This window comes from Furipterus horrens, unplaced genomic scaffold (assembly GCF_987537825.1).
Source record: "Furipterus horrens unplaced genomic scaffold, mFurHor1.1.pri manual_scaffold_3, whole genome shotgun sequence".
Taxonomy (NCBI): Eukaryota; Metazoa; Chordata; class Mammalia; order Chiroptera; family Furipteridae; genus Furipterus; species Furipterus horrens.
The window spans coordinates 200,708,288-200,732,503 of record NW_028327173.1 but is presented as its reverse complement, the minus strand read 5'-3'; the positions used below and the strand labels follow the sequence as shown (position 1 = coordinate 200,732,503).

Below are 24,216 nucleotides of genomic sequence, written 5' to 3'. Positions count from 1 at the left end.
CACTGTCTGCTATGGAAGCTCAGAGGAGGGACTTGTGAATTCTAGCTTATGTGTTTGATATCATACACATCTTCAGTGACGCACCTGTCTTAGGTTGCTAATGGATTGCTCTCCTTAAGTAAAGCAGGAGGATCTTGAAACTAAGGGCTACTCTGTCTTCTCCTGTATCTCTGCTCAGTGCTAAGCACTTCGGAGGTTTTCAGTAAATGCTTAACTGGTTATGAATTCATTGGGGATGAGAGAGGGGTGAACTAGATTCCTTTCCGTGAACCCAGGGTGTATGGTCTGTGAAACACTCCCTGACAAGCCTGAGAGAAGAAGCGATTCTTGTTGACACTACCCTCAGTCCGACCTGTTGGGTGGGAGGGCTTGGGGTTAGGAGGAAAAGTTGCATTCGCCATAACTCAGCCAAAAAGAATACAGAAGGTCTGAGTGTACTCCTGCCATTCTGTCTGTGCAAGGGGGGAGGTCATGCTATGCTTCCTTGGCTGCACTAAACGGGCTGCCACTGTTTACGCAGCTGCGTCCATGGTATCCTACTTCATACATTGATTCTAGTGAAAGGAAACACAAAGAACGAGAAAGAGGTTATTTTAGCTACATGCTCGTGGGTACTCTTACTCGACCTTAAACACATGGACCAGTTCATACTTTTATAAAGCATCAGTGTTCCTAGACTTTCTTCCCAAAAGAGAACTGGTCCTTGGCTATCAAAAGGGACCCTCTAAGGAGAGTTTTTCTGTGCTTGTGTTTAGATACTGCGTTCTTGCCATGTTGGTGCCAGTGAGACGGAGCGGTGTCTGCTAGGTTAGTTTCTTCCAGGCCTTGGCGGAAGTCAGTTTCACTGTAAACATCAACAAGCTTTCTACCTGAGCCTGGGGAATGGTTGGAAGGGCTCATGTTAACTTAATATGATTACTGTTTGCCTGTCCACCCATCCACACATCCCCCACTGGGTCCCCTTTAACTGCTGGGTTGGCACAAACCAATGTGTGGGGCATGTCCTATCAGTTATCAGGACTTTTTCTTCTAATTTAACACTGCTTTGCTGTTCAGTTTGAAGAGTTAGAAACAGGCATCTATATTTCATGCAGTTTAAATAGTGAGGAAATCTATGTATGATTTTAAGGGTAGAATACAGAAAGCGTCTGTGAGATTTTTTGAAAAAATGAAGTTTACTGAGTTACTCTAACAGAATTGGCAGCGAAGCTCACAAGAAAGCCAATATCAACACTTATAATGAAATGCATGACATATAAATGCCATTTGGTGTTCTTGCAGTGTTATTACCACTTTCTCTTTGGCTCCGCCCCCCACCCCACCCCGGCTCTTTGCTTCTTGCTCTGTTCCTCTTTAAAAAAAGTCTCAATTGTCCGTTGCCCTGTGATTCTGTATTTCCATGAGGTGTATTTCTCTCCTACATATTCCATGGAGATCTGTGAACCTTTTCTTCACAGGAGGGAAGGAGGAGGACCTGTCCAGATGGTCATGTAAACATGTGACACCTGCTTCTGGGAGCCTCTCCTGGGGAGCTTGAGAGTTGAAGAGATTGCCCCCTGCCTAGAAAATGGTCACATTGCTTTTCATCTTTCTTATTTAAAAAAAAAAATTATCACATGCTTTCAGTCGCAATAGTATTTCTAGAAGTGTCCTGAATTCAGTTCTCTCTTATGATTGGGGAAACAACAAAAAATGAACACATGAACCAGATTAGTGGACGTCCGCATGAAAGGACAATTTAAGTTTTTCACGGTTAGCATTCTTTCTTGGAGTAAGATCCTTGAGGGTCGTATTTGGGGAGGAATCTCTGTTTCCACGGGGGAAATTCAAAGGACCTGTGTGTTTGCACTGCACATGTCATGCCCTTTCACATCCAGGCTCCACGTGTGATATTTACGGGGCTTCCGACAGTCCCCGTCATCCTCCCGCTCTCGGGGTAAATGTCAGCTCTTCAGGGAGGTTTCTCTGACTCCTCCACGAGGCCAGCGCCCTGTTCCCCCCTTCTAGCACACCTGGCGTGTCCCCAGAATACCGTTCATCTCTGATTGGAGCTTCGTGTTGGATGTCTGCTGGGCCCGCTGGCCTGAAAGCTCAGTGGGGACGGGTCCCGTCTGCCCCGTCAGCACAGTCTCTCGCAGAGGGCCTGGCGCCCAGACCTGGTGAATGAATGAGCATTGCTAGATATGACTTTGTATATGTTGATATGGAAAATGACCTTGAAATCAAAAATAGTATTGTATGCAAATAATGTCAATGGGGGGAAAAAAGGGCTTAACCTTTGAAATGTAATTATTTTGATGAAAGGATTTTTTAATAGGGGAGCTGTCCCCTGATGATAATTATGTGTGGTCTTTCTCTGTACAAGGACCCTCATTTCATCAGGTGATAGCTGTAATTGTGACTCTATAGACTTCTGAACAGGCTTATTAAAAAAACAAAAACAAAAACAAAAAAAAAACCTTCCAGAAGCTCTATAAATGCAATACACAGTTTAATTTTATCTAGTGGTTCTCAGCCCTGTAATATCCCACACCCCTTTTATAGCAAATACTTCTTCATGTTCTTTAACCACCTTGAAATGAATTTTATATTAGTGCAACTTACCTACACATCTAGTTTTGAAAAATTCAACGCTATTCTCTAGCTACAGTATGAAGAAGAAATAAAAGGAAGGTAATTTACAATAAATAATACATGTTTCAGTAATAGGTACTTGGTCATGAAACCCCAGGGGACCTACTGAAGCAATGGAACTTTTGCATCTGTATGTGGAATGCCGCAGCTCCAAGCGCAGGCTGGTTCAAGTGCCTCATTTCAGAGACTAAGATGCCCAAGGGACTTTCCTGTCAGTGAGGTGGTTTATGAAAATGGAGAACAGTTGTAGGCAAGGTTCCAACTAATCAAAATTCAGCCTACTTGCAATTTACATTGGCGCCATATTCTTGTAAAATTCAGCATATATTGAAACAGTGCAAAAAAGCTGTGTGTGTGTGTGTGTGTGTGTGTGTGTGTCCGTATTTATATGTAAAAGGGAGTTCTCAGCTTGGGTAATTATAAACGTAAACTGTTTTTGGTGGGACATTAAAAACTCCTGCTAAATTTGGGGTAATTCTCTGATTTGTGACACTAATTCTTGTATTACCGGAAGTGCCCCCTGCCCATTGCCAGGAGCGTCCGTTCACTGGTTCGACAACTGCAAACGTCGTCATAGATTTACCAGTCTCTTCCCAGGGGTTTATAATCTAAATGCGGGTTATCAAAAAAACTTCCAGGAGCTCCAGAATAACTTTCAGAAATATACACTCATAATTTCTATTCTCGTGTCAATGGCCATATTCAAATAGTCAAGACTCTCCCCTTGACTCGGTTCTTGTGGTATTAATGTTTAATTCAACAAATACAGAGTGTGTACACGTGTGTACGTGTATTCCTGTGCCTCTCTAGCATATGTGCTCTTACTAGTATTCCATGTTACAAAATCCTGACAGCTTAGCTCTTGCTGGATGAATAGCTTTGTTTCCTTCATAAAATAGCTTACCTTAACTAATTACTCTCATATTTTCTCTAGGTGCTAAAAAGAGGGAGCAGGGGTAGGAAAATGCACCATGGAGGGCACCCAGGACGCAAAGATAGGGAGACACACACACAGGTAGACAGTAATTCAGGATGAGTGGGTCTGTTGACAGGGGAACATACAAGGAACAATGACAGTAGGGAGGAGGACTCCATAACTCTAAACAGAAGGCCTGAGGGCTTCCTGCAGGAGGCAATATTGGAATTGTGTTTTGAGGAGCAAACAGGAATTTGACAAGCAGATGGGACAGCCTTTAGAAAGGCACAGAAGCATGGAATGGTGCTGTATTGGGGCACCAATAAGCGATCTAGTCCCTTTAGAGAGTGAGGTGCAAAAGTAGCTGGTATTATAGATAAGGGGGAGAGGGAAGGCACATGCTTGCCAAGAGCAGGGCCCCCAGCACTTTTGCTTGAGGAGAAGGTTGCAGAATTCTGTTGGCAGAGGAGCTGGCCCGGGCAGCGAGCAGCGTGCAATGCCTGAGTTGGAACAAAGCTTCCTCCTGGCTCCCACCGCCACCTTTAGCAAATGTCCCTGGGATTCTAAAGGCCCAGACAAGGCCCATCTCTCTTACTTTACTCTCAGGGAATATCTGCTCTCCTGCTTCGGGTTTTCCCTTGGGGGCATGATCATCACTCCTTTTCCAAAGAAAAGAAGACAAATTGTTTGGTTTCCAAGGATGTTGTGCTATTTCTCCAGGGGACCATGTGAGGTCCCTGAGCATGTTTGTCATTTTCTCTTTCCCTTTTTCCTCCTTATTCCTCTTCCTCTCCTTCACTCCCACTTCTCCTCCTTTTCCTTTCCTTTCTTCACCAAGATTGCAAAGAGCATACATGGTCATTGTAGAGACTTCGGGAAACATGGAAGAGTATAATGAAGCAAATAAAATCCCATCAAAGTCCATCATCCAGAGATCCACCGTTAACATGTCAATAATTGTACCTTTACATTTTTCTCTTTGCATCTATATTTAGCCCACATCCCTGCTGCTCCACTGGCCCTGCAGCAGGCCCCTCTCTAGCTCTCCTGTCCAAGGTCCCCTGTCCTCTAGTATTTGTAGGGTATGTCCCTCATGTCTGTCCTCGCCACAGCCTATGCTTCCCATCAGCTGCTCTGAATTGCCAACCTTTGCTCTCACCACTGGCTTCTCTGGGCAATGCTGCCGGTCCCCTCCTGCAGGTGGCAGAGCCCTCTGCCTCGGCTGGCAGTTGCTACTGCCCCACTGGCCCCAGGGCAGGAGGCTGGCACTGCTCTTCCTGCAATGCCCATCCCAGGAATGGTCCAGCCCCTTTCCACACCACAGCCAGAGCAAGCTGTCATTTTTTGATAAAACTTTTTTTTTTTTCTGAAGCATTAGAAATGTCAGCGACATTGAAGAAGTTCAATCAGATCTGATTACAGGTCTTAGCTGATCTTGGAGCAGAATTTCTGGCCAGTGACTATGAGGCTGTGACCCTGACCTGCCTCCAAGCGGCTGAAGTCAGTGTATCCTGACCTCCAAGAGATGTAGTTGTGGGCAGGCAGCTTAGCTGAATCAAGAGAAACCAACTATGGAGGTTTAAGCAGAAAAGAATGCTTTTAAGAGGGATATTGGATAGTTACCAAACCCTTGGGGTTGTTTGAGGCCCAGCTTTGGAAGGTATCCAGCTAAGAACAATGACTCAAAGCACAGACTGATCCTGGAAGAAGCCACTGCTGTGTCTCCCTGGCGCAGGCAGCAGCTGGCTCTGCGGACCCCACTGATTCTGCGCCCTGGACACAGCTGCTAGCACCACCCTTGTGACGGCCCCTAGAAAAGGGATAGAATACCACTACTCGGCCATCAGCCTGGAATGGATTCCACGTGGTCCCTGCTTCTTTATAGATCACCAATGGCACGTCCACTTCTGCCTGCCACCTCTCCCACCCCCATGGAAGCTCCTACCCAGTGCTGTTCAATTACACCTTGATCAGGGGAATAGTTCTCCCTCCAGGTCTCCATCCCGCTCAGGGTCCAAGTCCCTTCCTCTCTGTTCAAGAGACTTAGGTGGATCCAGGACATCAAAGAGGTGGGCTATGCACAGGTGCTGAAGCACTTGGTGCCCACTAAAAGAGGTCTCTGCATCTAACCCCTTCTTCTTCACCCTCTGGTCTCTAGGCTGGAGGTTCTGCTGATCCCACTTAGGGAGGACCCTAAGAAGACACAGTTCCTTTCACATTTTCTTCCTCCCCAAGATGAGTGGCTGTTCTGCCTTCTCTCTGGCTCAGTCTTATGTAGTCACTGGGCCAGGAAACTGGTCTGCAGGCGTGCCGCTGAGAATCTCCGCCCCTCACTGAGAAATAGCCCTTGGGATACCAGAGCAAGATAAAAGCAGGGGAGGAAAACACACAGAGAAGCCATCAGAAGAATACTTCAAGACCAAGTCTGTCCCATCTGCCTCACTAGTGCCTGGTTTAAAGCCTGACTTTCGTCTCCATGCCTCTGCCATGGGGGGAGCCTGGGTGGCCTGCCCATGTCCTTGCAGTGCGGAAGGCTGAGAGAGTGAGTCATGGGCACCCTTCTGCTTCTGTACTGGGAAGAGGTCTCTCTCTTTCATCAAAGCAAAGAAAGGGGTTCAGATGGTTGCTTATGTGACATAGTTTCTGAATGCTTAGCTACTGAGGATCCGAGGCTCGTCCCTTGCACTTGACATGCTTGTGTATTTCACATACCAGGGCTGCAAGAATATCCCTTTCTTCTCTCCCAGGTGATGATTTTAATCAGTGGCATGTCCATGGGTGCTCACCTTTGCCTTCAGTAGCTGGATGGAGCTGGGCACCATGGGGAGAGCCACAAAGCGGGTTTCAGCCTGAAACTCTGATGTTCCCACCCTGCCCCTGCCCTCCAGGCTTTGTGGGCATGACAATGGAACTTTTCTTTGATATTTTTTCTTTTTTAAAACTGGTGTGTACCTTGCCCTGACCTGTGTGTCTCAGTTGGTTGGACATCGTCCTGCAAAGTGAAAGGTTGCCTGGGCTGTGGGTTCAGTCCCTCAGTCAGGGCAACCTATTGATGTCTCTCTCTCTCACATCCATGTTTCTTTCCCTCTCTTTCTCCCTCCCTTCCCCTCTTTCTAAAATCAATAAATAAAATCTTTAAACTGGTGTGGACCTTGCAACTAGGACAGCCCCTGACATATAAAATGTTCTTAATAATTATGTGCTGAATTGATTGGTTGAATTTTGAACGCAAAACCTTGTGTTTCAATATATCATTATTTTCAAATGTTAAAAGTCACTGATTTTTAGAACAGAAAATTTTCCAAAATTTTAACTGAGGGGTTCCAGGAATGGAACAGCTGAGAATTTTTATTGTTTGTGGATTTAATTTTTTTCCACCCCAGGTGCACCTACAGTGCCTTTTCAGTGATAAAAAACAATTTAATTTTATATATGAAAAGCTTTTTCAAAAATGTTGCTTGGTGATACCAACAAAATACTGAATTTACCAATAATCCATTAGATGCTGCTGCATGGCTCTGAGTCAGATGCTAGCTATAACTTTATTATTATTTTTGTATAGATATGATCTGTTTGTGTGTTCCGCTCTGAGAAGGACACTTTCCATAGTCTCCATGGAGATTTTACTGCATGATTCTCACTATTGTGTGTTTCTGGTGTCTCTGCCATGGCGATTTTAGGCTAATGGTATTTAAAAAGCCACCTCAAAGTTTTTATATGGTACTACACAAATATTTGTTGTGATGTTGAAAATATTTTAAAAAATATTTGTAGAAAACATCATCGTATGAGAAAGTAAAATCAATTCTTTTGTGAGGCAGTTCCTACTATCTTTCCATTTTGAGAAATTATTCTCAGTTCGATTGTATTACCATGGTGATGTATCTGCATTTCAAGGAAACAAAACTGAACCATGACGAGAGCTCAGCATGTCTACCTCCTGTCCTAGGATCTTTATCCCAGGATCTTTATTGTTATAAAACATCTCCAATTTCCTGGCTAAAAATCACAACAAGTACACAATTTCTCAGCCAGACACAACAATTTGGGTTGTTATTCTCAGAATCCTAAGAAATCACATGCAAGTGAAAAAAAGAATGACCATGAGAGAGGGGGTAAAAATCAAGCCACGTCATGGCCCACAGATGAATAGAACATCCTTGCTTTCTAAAATAAGATTGTGGAAGTGAACAAACCCAGGCAAGGCATGACGCTTAATGAGAACTGGACACGTGGCTTATCCCTCTGAGGTCCGAGACCTGTACACAGTCCAGAATTGTCAGCACATACCATACATCCCTTCCTTGAAGGAGAGCTCTCAGAGTTGGCCCTGCCTTGCCTCCTCTTTATGAAGCTCATTTCATTCTTTGAAATAATTGTACGTATAATTTTGACGATCAAATGAATTCTACAGGAGGTAGCTTCTGAGTTCTTCAAAAATTCCTACAGTTAATGCCAATCAGACCTGTGAAATAGTTTTGCATAATGCTATTTGCACATGGAGAAGGTAAGAAAACATTATCTATTCTAATCAGCAAAGTGGGAAAGCAAGATTTGAGCAGATGTGCACAATGATCCTATCACTTCTGCCCAAATATTGTATCAAACCATCTTTTTTGGACTAACAGTTTTGTCAGTCCAAGAACACATTAGCTCAGTCAGATCTGAGCTATTCTAAAGCTTTTTGCTGGCTGCTCAGCTTACTGGTAAATAAGCAAGGGGATTTCGCCTAGCAACCCCACCGTGGAAACAGAGCTTGATTCCCTAAGTGGTAGTGGTGGTCGTGGTGGGGGAGCGGAGTGGGGGTGGGGATGGGGGATGGTGCAGCAAGAAAGCCACAGCACCTCTCAGGGTCCCTCTGCAGCTGGTTCCTGACATCACAAATATTATCTGTGATTCTTGGCAGTTTCAGAAGGGTGATCAACAACTAGAGGGAAATTAATTGACAGACAAATGCAAAAAGCTTTCAAGATTGTAACCTAAAACTGTCTGATAAAATCTGGAGTCAGCACAGAAGAACCAAGGCAGACTTTTCTTTTATCGAAAATGAGGTAATTATGGGAGATAATGTAGCCAGGAAGGGACAACCCACAGTGACCTCCTGAAGCTAAACAAAGATTATGGTCAGCCAGCCATGAGGGAACATTCCTCAAGAGCAAAGGGCAGCATTTGTCTGGGGCTGTCTACGCCTAAGGAAACATCCAAGCTCTTACATCAGAAATGGTTGTCAGCAATCATGGAGCACTTAGCAGGCACTGTACTAAGCTTTGACACACCTGGGTAATCCTCCAGACAGTCCTCTGAGGTAGATTCTCTTCTCTCCATATTAGAGAGGAAGGGACGGATAGATGCACAGAGAAGTTGAGACACTTGCCGAGGTCACTCAGCTATTTCTCAGAGGGGATGGTATGTGTCACAGGCAGGCAGTCGGCCTCTAAACCCCAGGTTCTTAAACACCATTTTGCAGTAGGGCTAACTAGTACAGGGCTAATGACACTAGGAAGCTCAAAGATCGCCAGATAAAGTATAAGATATTTTGTATTTTGAAAGCTACAGTTCAATTAAGGCAACTTAAAAAAAATAATCTAGAGGGGAGCAAAAACATGAGTATCCGGAATAACAGATATTATTAAAAACTTACACCCACACCTCTTATTTTTATAGTGACATATGGGTATTCACATTTTCTTACACACACACACACACACACACACACGACACTTGACTTCTTAAGTCCCCCAAACACCCCACTGACTAAATTCTCCAAGGCTTCGCTGAGCGTCACCCTGAGATGTGTGGAGGACGCAGCCCAGGGACACACTGGTTGGCCGGGGCTGTAAGCGGTGCTGATGTTTACCTTGCTGAGAATATCTCCAACAGATAATGCGAGGAAGACACCAGGACACGGGCTTGGCTACGCACCTCCCTCTCTGCCACCAAACAACTTCTGTCCTGTGCCACCTTCCCTCTGCCCACCTCCTGGAGCCTGGGAGTGTTCTCCAGCTTCCTCCAGACTCGCCACGCTCCTTTGCCAACCTCCACCTCATTTTGTTCATAGTTGCCTCCCGTCCTCACTTAGGACTTAACAAGTGTTTCACAAACTTGAATTCACTTTTAGTTTCATTATGTGTTTGAAGACAATTTATGGGCGGGATGGGGAAGGATGTTCCAGTGGCCAGCAATTAGATTAATGTAATGGTCTGCTCAGATCTACTTTTGGGCTCTGGGTTTTTACACACGTCTGCAAACAAAGCTAGGCTAATAGTAACTAAATTCTGGATTCTGAGAGGGGTTCACCTGCACCCACAAAGTCCTCGTGTAATATCCAACATGGAAATTCACGAAGTGGGCAAAACATTCCCTGCAGTTCTCAGGTAATTTATCTTACCATGATACTTTTATTTGTGGGAAAAGTGGTGTTTCATATACGGTTTCAAAAATGTCAATAAACAAACACATTTTTTTTTTCAGATGGATTTTCTGAGAAGATGGGCAGGGACCATATATGCACATGCATCCAATTATTTTTCCCTGTTTCTGCTTTATATACAGAGTGTTCTCTTGTGAATGAGAGTGTATGACTTCTTTTTATAAAGAAGGATTTGTAGCTTTTTAGCTTTTCCTATGCATGTGTAGGGAATATATTGACCTGGGAACTGGAGCATAAGTATTGCTGATTTAGATGAGTGCAAATTAACATTCTCTGCTCAAACCATTCTTATTCATTTCATTGCCCTCTCCATTTTGCCATATTGACTCAGGAGCCCAGTCAGGTGGAACCGGCTGGTTTTGAGGCGTGAGCGTAGGGAGAGCTGCTTTTTCCCCTTTTCAGCTCTTGTCCTGTGGAGCTTGCCAGTGAAGAGGCAGCAAAAACTAGGCAGGAAGACGGCGGTGGGAGGAAGGGAAATGGGACCATAATCAAGCTTACCATCTCTGAGACCTAGTCAGTTCCCTGACCAGCATTTCCATGGTTGAGCCATGTGGTTGGCCTTAGAAGAAGAGTCTGTCCTGGGAAACCTGGGCCAGGTGTCACTGCCGTGACCGAAGCTTCAGAACTGCCGGACAGGCCATCCAGGGACAGTTTTTTATGCTCAGTCTTCCTTCCCAGAATGGGAAACAGGGTGGCCTCTTTTTCAAGGAGGTTAGTCTGGTTTCTTTTGTTAGGAGAGGACTCTGGTAACTTCGAGCTGGTGAATTGTTGAATTACTTGAAAAGCTGTTTCCAGACGTTTTCACTACTCTCTGAGCTGATAGTTAACCACACCAGAATTCTGTTGTGGTTCTGCCCTTAATTAGGAGCTTCATTTTATACAAGCCCCTTAACCCCTTTCGGCTTCTATTTTTGAGTCTGTAAATGAGGTTTATGAATGCAAAGGCCTCTCTGTACTCTGAGGTCGTCTGCCTTCTAATTCACCAGACAGCAATGACTAGAAAATAGATCACATGGTAAGGATTTCCTATATTGATTGCCCTAATTGTGGTGTACTTTTGCAGAAAATCAATCTAGGCAGTGTAGGAAGGCTCGTGCACTCTGGTATTAAAGATACATTTGTGATAGTATATTATTTTGGTGAGGTTGTGGCACTAGGGTCTCCTGAAGACAACCCCCAGTGCCAGTTCTGGGAGCTGTGAGTCCTTAAGGATCATTCGGCTTGGAGGCAGTGCCAAGGTTGTCTTGAGTGCATTTAAGGGAAACACCAATGATGCTTCCTGTCCACCTGTCGCCCCCATTGGCATGATTTCTGTACCCCAATATCAGTGTGATTCCCACTCCAAGTGCATTGTTACCTCTTCACTATTGACTCTGTCAGAAGCTGATGTGAGCTGACATGCCCACCACCTATGTTAGACGGTGACCCTATCATTCTGATTTCAACCCCTGGCCTGGTCTCTGTGGGCAATGCAACCAACAAGCATGACGGCCACGGCACCAGCTCAGACACGTGTGTTTAAAAGTATGCTATGAATGTCAACCTTAACCTGGCTGATGTGGCTCAGTGGATTGAGTGCTGGCCTATGAACCAAGTGTCACTGGTTTGATTCCCAGTCAGGGCACATGCCTGGGTTGCAGGCCAGGTCCCCAGCTGGGGGCATGTGAGAGGCAATCATACATTGGTGTTTCTCTCCCTCCTTTCCTCCCTCCCTTCCCCTCTCTCTAAAAATAAATAAATAAAAAATCATAAAAGAAAATGTCAACCTTAGCAGAAGGAAGGAGGTAAGGAGCTTCAGAAATGTTTGCACAGAGTCTATCACAAATGTAGATGGAGGTGGCTATGTTTTTTCTCTACAAACATTCTGACCTCTTTCAGGTCAGCCACCCCCCCCGCCCCCGGTATATTCCCTTTGACGTAAGGGAAAGTAGGTAGAACTGTTGCCAGCCCCATGTGAAGAGCTCCACACCCAGACACAGCAGATCCTTTTGGGGAGCTCATGCCTGCACTAGTGAGGGAGGCATCATCAGCACGTGGGCTGCGGTCATGGAATCATACAGAGGACAGTCATGGTGTGAGCTAAGTGGGGCCCATGAACAAGATTAATGGGGCCTGAGGAGCCCCTAGAACACCTGAGAACATTGATATGTGTATTTTCCTAGGAGCAGGTGTATGGCTTTCATCAGATTCTCACAAAGCTGCCCATGACCAAAGAGAGGTTAAAAGCCACTGACAAACTTGTTCATTAGATTCCACATATGAGTGAAATCATATGGTACTTATCTTTCTCTGACTGGCTTATTTCACTTAGCGTGATGCTCTTCAGATCCATCCATGCTGTTGCAAAGGGTGATATTGAATAATAAACAAGATAGAAATAGACTCTTACAAAGAACAAACTGATAGCTGTCAGAAAGGAAGGGCATTGGGGGGACGAGTGAAAAAAAGGTGGATTAAGCAAAAAGCAAACCGGCAAACTCATAGACACAGATAACAGTATGGGGATTACCAAAATGGAAGGAAACTTGGGGTGGTGAACACACAATACAAGATACAGATGATGTATTACAGAACTGTATACCTGAATCCTATATAATTTTATTAACCAGGGTCACCACAATAAATTCAATAAAAAGGTCACAAATTCAATAAAAAATGTCACTGACATAATAAATTTTCTTCTTTGTCTCTGTCTTCTGGATCCGGGGTGATGAAGCTGACTTGTCTTTCTCCTCTGCTGTTCCTAGAAAAAACAAGTGAGTCAGACCAAGATCCGGGTCATCTCAACCATCCTGTTCATCTTGGCCGGCTGCATTGTGTTTGTGACAATCCCCGCCGTCATTTTCAAATACATCGAGGGGTGGACAGCCTTGGAGTCCATTTACTTTGTGGTGGTCACTCTCACCACAGTGGGCTTTGGTGATTTTGTGGCAGGTAAGCCCCCAGGGTCCCCACGGGTGGTGGAAGTTCTATTGGCAGTGCTTTCCAAAACTATGAGAAGGTGAGTTGTGGGGGAAGCAAATGGAAAAGGCTCAGTGTCCCCACTGCTGTGCATGATTCATTTCCAGCCCGCAGTCCTCTGAGATCTAAACAGCATGGGGCTACTGTCGTGAGAGGAAAGCCAGCCTCCTCCTCCCCAGGATGCTTCTCATTCTTATCGTCATATGAATTATGCATGAGTGAAATAAATTTCTCATTGAATTTTGAACTTCTCAATTATATTAAGGCTCCATGAATCAATTGATAAAGGCTGTATTAGCAAGTGGCAAATGTGAAAGTCTGGAGGGATTAACACAGAGCTTAGCCTCAGTGATCTGCAGTTTAAGCTTCCTGCTGCCACAGAGGCAAAGGCCATTGTCCCTGCAAAAGTTGTCCTGGGCAGGCCCCGAGGCTTAGGAGTCACTTGACAATGGGAGCAGAGAACTGTCCCCGTAAAGGGATATAGTATAATGGATTCCATGTGAATGTATGTAGAAGCAATAGCCTTCATTTTGAAAATAGAAACCAATGGGCTGGGTTTATGGAAGCAGAAGAAAACCACCATCACTTTCATCTATGGACAGGGAGCTGGACGTGGAGTGAGATCTGGCTCAGTGCATGCACCACTTTCCCAGAGCGCGGGAGGAAGGCAGGGATAGGAGCAGGCTACCCTTCTCCATCCTAATGGGACAGTTCCGTGCAGTCAGACTATCCATGGATCCTTCTTCACTCCAAGAAGAGAGTGCTTTGATTCGACATCTCCACCATAAATTCAAATTGGTGTGTGTGTGTGTGTGTGTGTGTGTGTGTGTGTGTGTGAGACCTTCACCAGTTTCCAGTTAAGCAGCAGCCTGAACATTTACAGGCCGCACTCCCAAGCCTACTGTCCTTCCATTGGCATTTGATCCTGGCCATGCCTTGGTCTCTCCATGGAGTACGATGCACATGAGGATAGGGACCTGGTCCCTGGGAATCCGGAAAACAGGAGATTTGGGAGAGGATTATGGAGGCCCGCCAAAAGGCGTGAGTCCTTGTTACTTCTTTGGTACAGAGAAGCAGCACCGTGGTTTTGTGGCGATTCTAACTGGATAGGTGCAGATTGGCGTCCACTTTGTAGAAATAGCAGTTTTAATTTGTTCTTCCTTTGTATTGACTAAAGACTAAGAATTGCAAAGTTGAGGCGACATAAACTGTTTATAAATAGCCTGGGACCCAGCAGTTTTCCTTTATGCACAGGGATCAACCGCTGTGCAACTCCTCTCCTTGAGGGGGGCAGGTCACCTGGTACCATCTGATTAGGGGTCTGAAGCTCTGGAGAGAAACCATAGAGAAACTGAGAGACGTAAGAGGAGCAACTGTCCAGCTGATTCCTTAGCATCACCTGGAACTGGTCTGTGATAAAGCTCAGCTGCGGTTCCAATGGCGGCTGTAATGGCAGCTGGAGTTTTGAAGCACTTCACAAATTTCTTTTAAGTTCCCCCCAAGCATAATTTGTCCTGGGCTGTGCCTCAGAGCACTCTGAGCTAGCCCTGGGCTCTGTGGAGGACTACCTGTTCAGGTCACTTGTGAACACCCCTGCTCTGGGATACTGCTCAATGCCTTCTAATGATCTGTTAATCTAGGGGCACAATAGCACAGCCCCAGGAATAGGACCCTTAAAATAATTAGGATTTCTATTTATTTGCATTAGGTACCACGGACTGTGAGCACCTAGCACACACTGGCACTTGACCTTATCTTCACTTAACCTAGTAAGGGCGTGACCTCCACAGTCACAGGCTGGGCACTGCCTTAATTCTCTTGTCCCGAGAGGCCTTCACAGACAGGGATCTTTTATAATCGACAGTGCTGACAGCAATTAGGCCAGGTCCTTCTCTCACTTCCAGGCTTGCACAGGCTGGTCTGAAGAATGCATGCCTTAAGACTGGAAGTTTATCACAGTTTTTTTTTGGCAGTACCCTAAGAGTGATAGGGCAGGGTACCCGATCACTTAAAAAGGTTTATAACCGGAACACTGATCACCGCACCGGGTAAGTGCTGGTTTATTTGGTAGCTGACTCACTTTAGGCCAGTGAACAACGTGACAGCATTTCGCAGCTCTGCCTGGGAGCACATGGAAAGCTTCGAATTCTGGGCAGCTGATTAAGGAATGGGGGGGTGGTGATTAGTGCGTTGTTCACTAGCGCACCCTAGCGACAGTCTTTGTTGGGTAACGGTGACAGGCTGCGGTAAATATTTGCTCTCAGATTGTCCCAAGGAGAAAGCGGCAGCGTTCTCTGGCCAAGCTCAAAAGCAAAATGAACCTCAAAACCACTTAATGTTGCAGGAACTCCAATAGCATCCTAGAGAAAGCCGCGGAGGAGAGTTGCCCAAAGGGAAAAGACAAAGGCAGATAACCCAAACCAAGGGGGCTTGCCATGGAGCCCCTTAGCAATGCTTGGAGTTCTAATTTTAAGAAATGGTGGTAGCTGTTGAGACCTCGTGGGCTGCATTGAAAAGTGAGTTGCCAGAGTGACGGGGGGCTGGGGGATGGGGAGAGAAAGAGATGAATTGATTAAGGACAGGTTGGTAGTTACAAAATAGACAATGGAATGTAACGTACAGCCCAGGGAACATAGTCAATAATATTGTAACAATATTATTGTGTGCTGCCAGATGGATGGCTTCTGGATACCTGGATAGAGTCTATAATTGTTTAACCATTGAGCTTTACACTGAAGCCAATACAAAATAATACTGAAAGTAAACTGTAATGGAAAAAGTAAAAAAGAGAGCGGGTTCGGGTGCACTGAGAAGAGATACAGGCCACAGGCCACAGTGCCTGCCCTGCTGCCTTGGGAAGTAGGCAAATGACTGATACCATGAGAGTTCAGTATGGATTTGTTGGTGCTGGATGAGGCTGCAGTCATGACCCCTTGGGAAAGACTAGTCATTGCCCATCGTGTAATAGCATAATTACCAATCCATTGCTAATGTCGGTTGTCTTAGAAACTGCCACCTGCCTGATTCATTGGGCAACCTGTCCCACAGAGTGAGAACATCGGTTGTCGCATGCAACGTTCCCACTTCTTTAGGAGAGGGGGCTGGGCTTGGAACCCATTTTGCATGGCTACCTTTGGCAGTGCCTGTAGGAGGGCTAGAACAGATCAGCTGATTATTTGGAATAAAGGACTGATTCTTTCAACAAAACAGCCGGTCAATGCAATCAGGCAACTGGCCAATTTGGTTTGATGGATTTTTTCCTGTAATACCTATTTATAATACAGGGATTGGACTTGAAGGTCGCTTTTAGTTCTAGCGTGGTCATGGTGGTTCTAATTACTCTGTCTAATTGACCCTTTGGATTAGCAGCATGCAAACACCAGCCCTCAGCATTAAATCACTGTGACTTAGATCAAAGTCCCAGGAAAGCCATTAAGTCTAATTTTACACTCAGCTCTTGGTAAAGGCATGTGCACCTAAGAAGGAAGTGGTTCCATGAATTCCAAACCATTTGGGATGATTTAATGGTGTTTTCTTTTTTATTAAATTTAAAGAAGTTCAAGAAAAATTTAACAGCTGGGCCTCTAGCTCAAGCCATTCATTGCCAAGCTCAGGAGGAGGCTGGGTAGATTGTCGCGGGCCTCTGACCGGCAGAGTCCACGGCGTTGTGGATGAAGCAATAAATAGACAACGACTGCAAGAATCCTGTGGAGAAGAGGGGACAGAACTGGCCACTTTCTAGAGGAGAAAGCGCAGTTTGCCCCTGCCTGAACAGTTTTTCATTGATTTCTTAGGTGGATGACATCCAAGGAAATTGTAAATCATAATGCTAATCATTGCCTTATATGATTATTACTTTTACATATTAGAGAAAAGAATGTTCCACATGCATGGATGATAAGGATAACTTGTCTAGCCACATCCTGTTCTTAGACATTGGCCCAGAATAGGCTCTAAGAGACTGGTTCAAGGTTACACGCTGAACATCTGTTGTTCTCAGCCCAGGATGAGGGGGTCCTTTAGCAGAAAGCAAGCTTATTAACTATTAAGTAAATGCAGGCCTGGTTCCCTGCAGGAAAACCAGTGTGTGGAGTGGGTCCTGTGTGCCACCACGCTCCCAGTGGTTTTCCACTCTGGGGCTGAGCTACATTTGCCACCACGAACCACCCAAACTTCCCATAGTAGATCATGTTGGTCACTGATGTATTTTTGTTATGGGCACTGTGGTTATTGGTCAAGAATCTAAAGAAGTTTTGCCACAAGTCAGGACATGTGTTTTCCTTGATTTCCAACCCCCATCGTGTCTTGTATACAGCAGGCTTAATGGCTGAGTGTTAGATGGTGATGGGGTGATGTTTCCACTACGTGTACCCAATTAGTTTGTTCTGCAAACACTGTATGCTAGATCCTGCTTAAAGTAACATTTGGTTGTTTTCAGGGGGAAATGCTGGCATCAATTACCGGGAATGGTATAAGCCCCTAGTGTGGTTTTGGATCCTCGTTGGCCTTGCGTACTTTGCAGCTGTCCTCAGTATGATCGGAGATTGGCTACGGGTTCTGTCCAAAAAGACAAAAGAAGAGGTAGGACCCCTTCCAGATTCTACACATATTCCTGAGCTCAGATGAACTCGTGTCAAGAATTTCCTGTCTCTATTCTGTGGGCTAGAGTGTTTTTTACTAAATGGAGGGCTCACAGGCTTCCATGTTTGGAATCATTACCTAAAAGCCAAGTGCAATGGAATAGCAGTTATTTTTGGATCCTTTTTGGCAGGTGAGAAAATCTGGTGACTCACCAGCCCGCGGATCCTGGAAGGACTGGTAAACAACTTAGTTTTAAAAATGGAATGAAAGGAAAAGAAAAATACAGAAATAGTCAGCCGAGGTAGACTGTGTTTAAAGGGATGTGTGCAATTGCCCCTTATCAGAAAATGTGTGGGGAGGCTTAGAAAATTCATAAAAAGCTTGAGAAAGCATGCCTGTCCTTCAGGTCGCGAGCTCTGTATGGAAATGCACTTGAACTCCATGAATCTTTCTTGATCCCATATGAGACTGAAGTCACTGAGCAGTGGTCAGCCATGGGAAGTGAACTCAAAGGGTCCCTTTACCTGCTTCCCTCATGGTTGCCTGATCTGTAGAAATGAGTATATCCCAGGAGCATGCAGCCTTTACTCTCATATATAAACATCCATGGGAACCTACACAAAGGCAAGAAAAAGAAGGCCTAGAAAGGAAAGGTAGATTCTTTGTGAATTTTTAAAAAGTCCACATAGTTCTAGGAAGAGGGGAAAATCAGAAAGGAGGAGGCAATGGAAGGAGAAGAGTTAAGAAAAAAAAAAAGGAGATTTAAAAAAACAAGCAAATAAGAAATAAGAAGAAGGGAAGCCTCTTTAAGAGTACTTGTTCACGTCCCAGAATATGGCCATTCTATACAGAAGGGTCCAGGAGAAAGTTGCTGCGTGGAGAAATTTGCCATCTCATTCCTGGGTACAATGTTCATTTTCCTGGCGTACAAAAACACTGGCAATGCGGTCTCCATCCAGTCTGATTCCCCAGGTAGCTAACTGACCTTGAAAATCAGCTATAACGAAAGAAAGTAGCAACACAAATACTGACTTTCCTCAATGCAAAATTCTGAATTCCTCTTGTGTGTAAGAAAGCGGGGGACTTGTACTCTTTGCCCTACTCAATGAAAGCCCAGAGATTTGATAATGATCTTCATGCAGACCTTCACTCTGAGCATGTCCCATTCCTGCACCTGACCAGGAAAATTTGGTTACCCAGGTGTCCTGGAGGGTCTTCTTAAACCAGGATAAGCCTGTAGCACAAGACCATAGGATGGCCCAGATACAGGGTGACCAGGAGTCCCAATTTTCCCAGGGGTACCTAAGACATAGGACTTTCCCTTTTAAAACCAGGACAGTCCCAGGTAACTGGGGCAGATTGGTCACCCTACCCAGATAGAGGCATTAGAAGGATAGGGAAGGGCAAAAGAGCGTCTGAACATCAGCTTTGTGCCAATGACTAAGCTAGGTACATGTCTTTATTTTCCCTAACATTAAAACTCTTATCAGCTAGATGTGGTTACCCCAGTAATGTTGGAGGAATAAGGCCATACTATTAAAAAGGGGCACATCATTGGAACCCTACAGGCCTGTCCAGCTCACAATACCACTCTCTCACCCAGAATGCCCTCCACTTCTCCTTCAGTCCTCCTCTCTACATCTCCAGCTTCCCTTGGGTTCTCCAGCACATGTGCCTTCCTGAGCCACGTTATTCAGAGGCCAGTTTGAGATGGATATTTAGGGGGCAGAAGAGACGAGGCCAGAGGCAGCATTTCACCCCTCGCCCTGGGCACACGCTCCCGGGGACTCTGAGCCTGCCTTGGGGACACACTAGGGCAGTGGGCACCAGGGGGCCCATGCAGAGAGGAATTTCTCAGTGTGCTCTTGCTCTTCTGTGCCCTGACAGGTAGGGGAAATCAAGGCCCACGCAGCCGAGTGGAAAGCCAACGTGACGGCCGAGTTCCGAGAGACCCGGCGCCGGCTCAGTGTCGAGATCCACGACAAGCTGCAGCGGGCGGCCACCATCCGCAGCATGGAGCGCCGGCGCCTGGGCTTGGACCAGAGAGCCCACTCCCTCGACATGCTCTCCCCTGAGAAGCGCTCTGTCTTCGCCGCGCTGGACACGGGCCGCTTCAAGGCCTCGTCCCAGGAGAGCATCAATAACCGGCCCAACAACCTGCGCCTGAAAGGGACGGAGCAGCTGAACAAACATGGACAGGGGGCCTCCGAGGACAATATCATCAACAAGTTCGGGTCCACCTCCAAACTCACGAAGAGGAAAAACAAGGACATCAAGAAGACCTTGCCCGAGGATGTTCAGAAAATCTACAAGACCTTCCGGAATTACTCCCTGGATGAAGAGAAGAAAGAGGAGGAGACGGGAAAGATGTGTAACTCGGACCACTCCAGCACTGCCATATTGACTGACTGTGTCCAGCAGCCGGCCGGGCTGGAGAACGGAATGGTCCCCACAGACACCAAAGACAGGGAAAATGAGAACAATGCATTATTTGAAGACAGAAACTAAATGTCCGGGACACTGGGCTTGATGAAGCGTTTTTTATTATTCACTCTGAGACACGTGCCTTAAACAGACTTCTCCTTAGTCCAAAATTACATAGCATTGAAGAGTATATTTCACTGTGCCATAGAGGATTGAGAAAACTTGCTCTGCCAAAAGGAATCAAAGAACAAGGACGTCGCTTCTCATCGCAACTGCAGGACACCCAGGGAGCGTATGCATGCATTGGAGGTCATGGCTGCAAATGTCAAGGGCGTAGGGGGAGGGGGCGATGCTGTGCCCTTGTGCAGCTCCACCCTGGATGGCACACAGAAAAGGGCAGCTATTCCTTAGACCAGCCTTCTGAAAGGAACAGGTGTGTCTTTTACATGGAGTCTCATTTCCTGAACCCACCATTAGTGACCTATGCACACATGGAAGGGGACTGGATTGGGGGTGAAATGGTACCTGTAAGTAGGGTTCGAATTGACATTTTGGCATGTAGCTCTGAGCTCGAATTCTGATGCAAACTATTCAATGCATAACTAGCCTTTCCCAGCTAGTCCATGGGACCTGAGAGCACCTGGGATTGGTTGGAAGCAGATCAGAGCACCCGTATGAAAAGGTGCAGTTGCTTTCCTCATTTCAAAAGAAAAAAAAAATCACAAACATCTCACTGTGGATATCACCTCAAACCAAGGACAGGAGCCTACTGAATTTGGTCTTTCTCACAGGGGTAGCTAGTCCCAACGAACTTGCACGCATTGGTGAAAACTCAACCTCAACTGCTGCATGGTTACAGGCAAAAATCATGCATTTTCCTCAGTGGGTGCAATGGTGAAAATAAACCGGTTTCGAAATGTTCATGTTCCCTTTTCTAGCGGAACTTCAGTTATCACTTGTTTTGATAAGAGGGGGGAAAAATACCAAAACTATTGCCTTGCATGATGCCAGTGGCTTGCTATTCTGTCTAATTGACTCTAATTTTTTTTTATATAAAAATAGACATCCTGCATATCTGAGACATACCAAGGAGGACTATGGCATCATTCCATCTCAGGGCATTTTGTCCCTTTGGGTGTCTTGGGTTAGACACAGTTACAAGAGCCAATCTTGCTATCTCCAAACAAAAAGGAAATTAATCCCTCAACCAACTCTTGTGTAAGAAGACTGATTGTTTTAATTGCTTGCAGCTTAAGTGCCATTAATGCCATTTAAAAAAATAATACTTAAAAGAAGTTTTTCAAGTATTTTACTTTTACGTTTGAGTGTTCATTTAATTGGAAGACGTTCTTTTTCCTTGCTTGTTTCTTTATCTCTACCTGCTATTGCAACACCAATTGAAACACACATGTGATTGTTTCAAGGCAAAGAATAACCAGCACGTGATAATTAGAATTGCTCCATGAGGTTAGAACATCAGAGAAAGAAAGTGGGGGAATGACGAGTCGAAAGTTTTGAGAGGAGGATTTTAAGGGAATTTTTATCAGAAAGGGAAAAATATGTACTAGGCTGACCATCCTGCATGAGCCTCAGCCTTTGTCATAATTGGCTGGTTTTTGTACTGGTTCAGACTTAGCTGTGTGGGCCACACACTTAAACATTTTGATCTGGCAACAGCAGGAAGTTGCTGTTCATGGGCCTTCGTGCTCAGTGCCACTCTTGGGGGATTTCTCATGACTAACGCACAAGTGCATTTATTACAGGATCAGAGGACTAGCAGAGACTTTCAGGGAAAATGGTCCACACCACACCCTTGACAACTGGTACCACAGGAGACTGCTTCCTGACCCTTTCCCCCTAGAGGCACAACATTTTTAGGCTCTAGTTTAATGTACTGGCTTTGCTTTGGAGATGGAGCCAAATAAGAATCCACTTGGATGAGGCCCTTGTTGCCCAAGGTAGATTTGGGTTGATGCCTCCATGGGGCTGGAGCTGCAGCTCACTGGTGACATCCTGTGTCCCCATGTTAATAAACAGGCACTTGAGAAACGATGTTTGTGCAGGTGTGGATGATGGTTCTTACTATGGGAACTGCTGAAGCCTGACTTGGTAGAGAACTGGGACTCTCTCTCTCAGTCTGTCAAGTTAAAAGCTTCCTCATTAAACTGTCTATGGATCTCATTCATGTGGGCTTCTGCCCTCTATTACTTGGTACCTTCTTTACGTAGGGTGTTAAAATTTGAGGCCCAACAGACAAATCTGGCAAAGAGGCTTCCCATGTCATTTACCCAGTGGTTCCTGTGGTCCAGGCACTAGATTAGGCACTGTATGGACATTAGCTCACTAACGCCTCACAGCAACTCTCTGCAGGAAGTGTTTGCAAACCCCTTACACAGATGAGGGCACGGAGGCTCAGGGAGGCTAAGTAACTTACCCAATGGCACACAGCAAAGAAGTGGAGGGGCTGGTATCCATAACCTGTCTGGCCAAAGTCTGCTTTTGCCTTTGCTACAGTGTCCACGCATGCACCCTTGTGAGTGTGTTTATTTCTCTGTGAGTGTGTCTTCCTAGGTTCATGGACACAGCATACAGAGGTGGGGAGAAGAGCTCTACTACCAAGAGGGTTCATGGCCTTTGTGTAAACATGGCCTACAGTGTTGGCCTTGCAGACACTCAGCTGTACATTGTTTTGGTTCACTGTGTGTGGCACCTTTCTGTATTGTGAAAAATGCCCTTCGAAAGTACTCTTTTGCACTTTACTTGCTCACCTGGCAGGAACTCTGCACACAGCAGGAATCAAACAATTCAGAGCAGTAGGCTGCATGGTCTACCAAATGGAACAGGTGACGGTGTGTGCATAGATGCCTCTCCAAATGAATTAAATTGCAGTAATATGAAGGGATTGAAAAGAGCCCTTGACTGAGAATGGGACAGTCTCCAATAGATAAACTATCTCCCCAAGAACAGATGAGGCCAAGGACCCGATGAAGAAAACCAAAGAGGAGCCCTCCCTCTCTAGAGAGCGATCTATCCCTAAATGGACAAAGCGGTTGACAAATTATAGTGTAATCTCCAAAAGAGAAGCCGACAGGGAGTTAGAGGTGGGATCCTTGCTCACGTGTACAGGTGAAGACTTGGGGAATGGCCGGTTATTTCAAAGTCGCTTATACGTTCCTTTTAAAAGCTGGAGCCAAATAGCATGTAGAAACCATGTGGATAAGGCAAAGATGGTCCAAAGTCTCGACATCAATTAGCACGAGCTTGCTCCTTCAACCTGCACTCCGCACCCCACTATAAGCCTGGAATAGATGTGCTGATTTGGCCTAGGGAAAGGGCAGGTGTTCAGTGTCTTTAGTGGGCAGTGTCTGTTGCTTCACCTGGTAATTAGGTCCTGATATTTTCTTCTGAAACAGGTCTGGAAGTTTATTGGAGAGAGCCCAGGGATAATTTGAAGAGACAGTAGCTTAATACCGAGTCCTAACCCAATTGGGACTCCAGGAATTCGTTACTTTGAAAGTCAGGCCCTAGTGTCTGTGTAGGTAGGGGCATCCCTGGCCGGCAATGAGGGTGACTAGGATTATTAGCCTGTAATTGTGGGTACCTGTGTCCCCCTGCCTCCATCTCTGTTTGCTCATCAGCACATCAAAGGAGTTCAACAGAGACACTTGGCAAGGCCCCTTTTAGTCCTGCAGTTCTCTGACCAACACTTCCTGGTCTGTGACTTAAAGAAACTTACTAGAAATGTTAGTTAACTGGATTTGTAAATTCTAATGGGCTCCCTCATTTTAGGCTAAGATGAAAGCTTAGTCTCCTGCTCTTTGGAATTTGTGTTCTGGGTGATTGATGGAGACCAGATGTAGTCCAGAACCTGGTGTCCAAATTAAGATTGTGCCATGTGTAGGTCAGTCTGTCCTCCCTTACAGCACAGTGTCACCCGGAGGGCTCATGCTGTGCGGGCATTTTTCACATGGTGCGAAGACTATTCGAAGAATTTTAAGCTGCTGCTATTTGCAGTCAATTGAGGTAAAGGTTCCCTTTGTTTACTTCATGAATTCATTTACTATACACACCTCTCAGACACGCGCGCGTACACACACACACGCACACACACAGGAAATGGCTGCTTTGGGTTCTGTGGGGTTCGTTCCGTGTTGAAAGTCCTAGTTGTGCTAGACATTAGCAAACCACCCCCTTATCTCCCTCTGAGATGATCTCATTTCCTGGCTGAGGCAATGCTGTTCAGCTATTTATGTGGTTGGTTTGGGAGATA

General features: G+C 45.5%; 1 protein-coding gene across 2 annotated transcripts in view; it reads left to right on the top strand.

Annotated features, from left to right (window-relative positions):
- KCNK10 (potassium two pore domain channel subfamily K member 10) overlaps positions 1-20,867 on the top strand; it is a 117,292-nt gene extending 96,425 nt beyond the window's left edge. For both annotated transcript variants that reach the window (XM_090271273.1, XM_090271274.1), the window contains exons 5-7: positions 12,728-12,914; positions 17,380-17,522; positions 19,410-20,867. In XM_090271273.1, coding sequence (XP_090127399.1) covers positions 12,728-12,914; positions 17,380-17,522; positions 19,410-20,030 — 951 coding nt within the window. In that variant the 3' untranslated portion in view covers positions 20,031-20,867. The remainder of the gene's footprint in view (positions 1-12,727; positions 12,915-17,379; positions 17,523-19,409) is intronic.
- The last annotated feature ends 3,349 nt before the right edge of the window (positions 20,868-24,216 follow it).